At 35.4% G+C, this 5,926-nt stretch overlaps 1 protein-coding gene across 1 annotated transcript; it reads right to left on the bottom strand.

Moving 5' to 3' along the window:
- Positions 1 to 2,287: 2,287 nt before the first annotated feature.
- On the bottom strand, positions 2,288 to 5,690 carry LOC308686268 (uncharacterized protein). Its single transcript, XM_081394635.1, has 3 exons — positions 5,403 to 5,690; positions 5,175 to 5,317; positions 2,288 to 3,353 (listed from the first exon to the last, which is right to left on the bottom strand). The coding sequence occupies exons 1-3, from the start codon at positions 5,650 to 5,652 to the stop codon at positions 3,054 to 3,056; spliced, it is 693 nt and encodes a 230-aa protein (XP_081250761.1). The 5' UTR covers positions 5,653 to 5,690; the 3' UTR covers positions 2,288 to 3,053.
- Positions 5,691 to 5,926: the final 236 nt, after the last annotated feature.

Below are 5,926 nucleotides of genomic sequence, written 5' to 3'. Positions count from 1 at the left end.
CCTGAGTGTAAAAATAGCCGCATTCATCGTGAAGCGTGCAGCAAGCGATTTGCAAAGATTAATATAAAGATTAAAAGAATTACACTCACTCACTTCTTCTGGAGGTGCGTCAGGAACACGAATAGTTGGTACAGATCCTTTTTTCAGGAGCAGCTTCTTAGTAAAACCAGCTGTATAACGTACTGACCCTCGTTTATAAAGCAGCCTGGTGAAATGATTCGCGCAAACATGAAAGCATTGATGTTGATCGTGATTCGTGGGGAATTCCCTTCGAAAACAAACTCGGTTCTGATTTAGGAACAACAAAATGATGCTGTGTTCGTTATTACACCCAAGAAACACCACAAAAGCTTAAACGTCATTCTGCTCCAGCATATCAACAATGGCGGACTACTATGACGACAGCTGTCACAGCTCGCTCAGGGCGGGTCTTGTGTTAAAACACGACTGTCACTCAACAATCGCGGGTGGGGCGTTGGATATTATGACGTCACAATATCGAACGGCTTGATTTGAGACAGGGGAAACATATAAGGATATTAAAACAAAACCACTGGATGGATTTTTATCATGATAGGATGGTTGTGTAGGCTACAGGCACTGCCAACAGACATTTCAGTGCAATCAACTTGTAAAAGTGCATGTACCATTATATGACCCCTTTAATAAACAATTAAAATGTCTCCTTGCTACATTTGAAACATTCATAATTACTAATTTTGACGGTTCTTTGTGAAAGATTTTATGTGTGTTATTGGCAGCGTCACCCTCAGGTTACATGAACGCGCATCACCCCCGAAAACATTGGGGATTTATTTAGACAATAATCACACAACCTATTCGATATTCTATAATTACATCAACTTATTGAATATTCTACAATCATTACTGCTTTAATTTATCCAGTGTAAAACTCGGACACTGCCTCACAAATGTGGGTTTTCTTTAAGGACTGTCCTACTACAGGATTTAACACCGCTCAAAAACAGTTTCAAAAGACATTGTAACAAGCAATAGTTATTAAATTTTTCATCAATTAATTTCTTAATTTATCCTTTGACTAATTTTTTGGGCCTATGCCAAACTTACTTGCCGACCCCTGCTATAGGACATAAAATGTTTTGTTTATAGCCTAATAGTTATGTTTTCAGATTGTAGTTGTATAATTTCAATTATCAGACATAATGGACTTTTTTTTATCCTATTCTATTCATGCATTTACAGAAGCAATCTCATAGCCAGTTGACGAGATGGAGTTGGCAACCACTGATGTTTAGTATACCAAAATGCTACAGCCTAGGCCTATTCAACTTAGGAAAGATAAAAACAAACCAACAATAAACTATAAAAATGCAATAGCCTATATCAAATATTTTCCATATATAGAGGCATTTGGCCCTCAAAATGAGTTAAACACACATAAATATAATAGATGCAGACATCACGTTTAGTGAAAGGAATTGGTGAAGGGAAAGTTTGTGCAGAAACTGACACACTGCACTGAGCCGTGTTGACTAGCATTGCCATACCGTACGTGTTACAGATTTTTAATTTTTTTAATAACTTCACTGCCACAAGTGATTGACCCGACATTTCACTGCCACACATGATTTACATGACGTGTGCGTCTTAAATAGATATCAGAATAAAAACTACATTAGTGAACGTTAAGTGAGACGTTCATTGACGTGTGCATGTAGCAAAGTTATATAAAAGAGCCAATTGGAACATCATACCTCATTACATTAATTGCCAACAATAAACTATAAAAATGCAATAGCCTATATCAAATATTTTCCATATATAGAGGCATTTGGCCCTCAAAATGAGTTAAACACACATAAATATAATAGATGCAGACATCACGTTTAGTGAAAGGAATTGGTGAAGGGAAAGTTTGTGCAGAAACTGACACACTGCACTGAGCCGTGTTGACTAGCATTGCCATACCGTACGCGTTACAGATTTTTAATTTTTTTAATAACTTCACTGCCACAAGTGATTGACTCGACATTTCACTGCCACACATGATTTACATGACGTGTGCGTCTTAAATAGATATCAGAATAAAAACTACATTAGTGAACGTTAAGTGAGATGTTCATTGACGTGTGCATGTAGCAAAGCTATATAAAAGAGCCAATTGGAACATCATACCTCATTACATTAATTGCCATTTATGCTGCCTTACAAGAGACATGATAGACTATATAAATTGCTTCCATGTATTCCCCCCAAACATTACACCCTCTTCATACTGGTACTATGGAAACACCACAAACACTCAAACATTGCAAAGGAACTTTTACTGAAACAAATAGTTATAAAATGCAGCACAATAAAATAATGCCCACAATTTATTAAAAGAATACCTTAATATAAATGCATTAAACAAAATATTGGGCTTTAAATGCATCTTCAAAGTTCTTTTTCAAAAGAAATTTAAACAAATTATACATGTTAAACGTAAACATTTTTTGTATAAAAAAAAAGCAATACAATTCCACAATTACTTTGACTAAAATTAAAAAAAATGCTTCTATGAAAATAAGTATAATAAAAAACCTCACTTTCAATTTCAGCACTCAAATGGACATTCCACCTCCCCTTCCTGACCTTCAAACAGATTGGCTGCTTCTCCAAGCAAATCTTCATTTTGAGGTTCAGCTTCAGCCTTATCATCCTTTACCTTGCTGACTGCAATAACCACACCCTTTTGAATGTTGAATGAACACATCCCCATTTCTAGCAAATGCTCCTCAACACTCTGCGCATCCACGACCAAATTGCACAAACCCTCTTCCTCTAAATGTCTTCTCAAAACGGAATTGGACAATTTAAATTCATCCTCCCCAGAGTTACCGGACACGGAGATTTTAGCTGTTACAGTTGGCAGAAAACTGATCAGCTTTTGCAGCAGCCCACATTTCACGCACCGATTAAACTTGGCTTTAGAATCAAAATTAGCCTGCCAAGCACGGCACTTCATACAGCACCAACGGATGGTGACCTCGGCACCACTGATCTCACCTATCACTGTCGTAACATCTCCTTCATTTACTGTGAATGGAGAGTCTATGGCCGGAGCAGAAAGTGCTGGCACTTTTTTTAAATTGTGAGAATCGGGTGGCTGTCAAATAAAAATCTCCCTCAAACTCCCTAGTGCACACATTGGTAATTTCATACAATTGACTGTTCACCAGCGCTCCCACTTGAGTCTCCCACAAATTCAGCTTGATGCGACTGGTGTGATCAGCCACATAGCAGATTTGCAGATCCACCGGTATTCCCTTTACTGAAGCGGTTTCACTTGGGGAACCAACATGCACTACCTTCACCTTGACAGCAGCAACCTGAAACAAAAAGTCTTATTTACTTATGCACACAAACGCAAAAAGACAACATCTATTACAGAATCATACATGTTTTGTTCTGTAGGACAGAAAAAACATTTAAAATAATGAATGGGAAGTTGACAAAAACAAATTTGTGTACAATCTACAAGTCAGCCATGATGCAGAAAAAAAAAGTGCTCAACAATGAAGGGTTGGCACTCTTAAACATCAAGAGTGCAAAACAGACACTCACCCACATACAAACACAATTTTACACACACCAATGAATTGATTTAAAAAAAAAAAACATACCAACCATATAAGTGAAGGGAAATTGACAAACTCTACAAATCAGCCACAATGCAGAAAAAAAAGTGCTCTGCAATGGAGTGACACTCACAATTTATTATATACATTTATATATATTTTTATTTTTTTATTGAATTGTAATGTAACCTGTAACAAAATGCTTTCTCTGTATTCAGGTTTGACTGTAGTAATGCAAAAGTGTGTACACTTCACGTTCAGTTTATAAAAAAAAAAAAAAAAATTATAAACCTTGGTAAAAAGTATTTGAGAATTTCTAAAAAATACATTCAAATCCACATCTTAAAAGTAATTTGGTTCAAAAACTAGAAAACTTACAAGCCTCTCCATAGAGAGCTATACAGGCATCTAGTGGTGAACCCATGAAATAATTTAATTTTCCACAACAGATGACGCTAATCTGACTTCAAAGGAAATTTTAAAGGCCTAGTCTTTATATTAATCTGAAATACTGCAATAATTGAGGAAGTATTTTTTAAAAATTAGAAAAAAAAGTTTGTATTATATTCAATGGCAAAAATTAACCATACATATTTATAACATCAAATTCTCTCAAAATACAAAATTAAAAAGGAAAAAGATTAACAAAAAATAAATTGCATTGTTTTTTTTACTGAGATGGAGGAAGTTTAATTTTTAGGTGTTCAGTCACTTCTGACCGGGAAAACAAGTGTTGCACCCAAATGAAGAGCACCTGAGGGTGTATATAACTTAACCCACACAGCTAAAACTCCAGTGTTAAATTAACTCTCCTGGGAGCTTATATAGCACCAGAATCAAGAGTGTTAAAGTATTAAAATATGTGTGTTAAATTAACACTCAAGAGTGTTAAAGTTAATGAGCTAAATAAGTGATTCATTGAGTGATGATTAATCATTACTGAAGACACCTGATGTTAACAAGCACAATGACCAAAAGAGAAAATCTAATTTTAAGACAATATGTGATCAGTTTTTCTTGACCCTTAAATCATTAACTTTAGATTTAGTTTAGCTTTTCTATCTGAGTTATAACTCACAGAGAAAGGTTCTAAAGGTGATGGTAGTTATGTTTTGACATTATCATAATTTGACCTGAATCACATCTCATTTAGAGAGTTATGTCTACCATATTGATTACAGCAGCCCGTGATTTTACAGTTATTGATTTTCTTTGATTTTCTTATTGATAATTGATATAATCCAAAATCTCTTAATTCTGATCAAAAGACTTTGAAAATTTCTTTTAGACACAGACATAAATAATCAGCCTGTGAATCTCAACAATGGTGACAATAATAAAGCATGTTGAATTTTTAGGTCATTAACTTTAACACTCTTGACTGTTAATTTACCACTCATATTTTTACACTTTAACACTCTTGAGTCTGGAGCCATATAAACTCCCAGGAGAGTTCATTTAACACTGGAGTTTTTGCTGTGCACCAGCATAAAAATAATGTGTGGGAAGCTCTGTTGTACACAAATGATCACAACCACATTAATACACATAGCACAAAATAAAATCACTTACATTCTGCTGTGGAGCCATGTTTTTCACCTCAGCTATGGTCTTCACTTTCAACAATGGGGATTTAAATGGATACCCAAGATCTGCCACCACAGAAATGTCTGTACAGCTACCACAGTGAATGTCATATTCACTGCCATTCTTACCTATGCAAACACATTACCAATCATTTTACTAATCAGTAACATTAGAAAAACACTTAAATATTTAGATAACTGAATAGATACTCACTAACTCTCCGTGCTATCCGGTCCAATTTGACAGGACTCTGATTCCTGTTAGCTTGAACAAAAGCTGTTCGTTTTTCAGCAGCAAACACAACGACATCGTGGTACTCATCCCTGTTCACTTGGAACTCAGCATTGAAATACTTATAACCAGTTCGAAGTGAAGTTTTTAATTCACTTACATTGTGGATGTAGCCACAAACTGACTCATTGTAATCACTCTTAAATTTTTTGGCTGTTGAAGTGGAAGCCATTTTCTACGTGCTCTAAACCTGCACCTGCTCCTGCTTCTGCTTCTGCTTCTGCTTCTTCTTCTTTTACATTTGATTGATAATTGTCTCCCTAATCAAACACACCAGATTCAACTCATTAGCTCATTAACCCATGTGATAATGAGCTGATGAGTTGAATGATGAGTTGAATCTGGTGTGTTTGATTAGGGAGACAATTATCAATCAGGGTTGGGAAACACTCTATCATATCATTTATTTATTTAAAATAACTGTATCACTGGTTCTGTGCCCTAAT

The sequence above is a fragment of the Scardinius erythrophthalmus genome (assembly GCF_964197995.2).
Source record: "Scardinius erythrophthalmus genome assembly, contig: HAP1_SCAFFOLD_73, whole genome shotgun sequence".
Taxonomy (NCBI): Eukaryota; Metazoa; Chordata; class Actinopteri; order Cypriniformes; family Leuciscidae; genus Scardinius; species Scardinius erythrophthalmus.
This window is presented reverse-complemented; position numbering and strand designations above follow the sequence as displayed.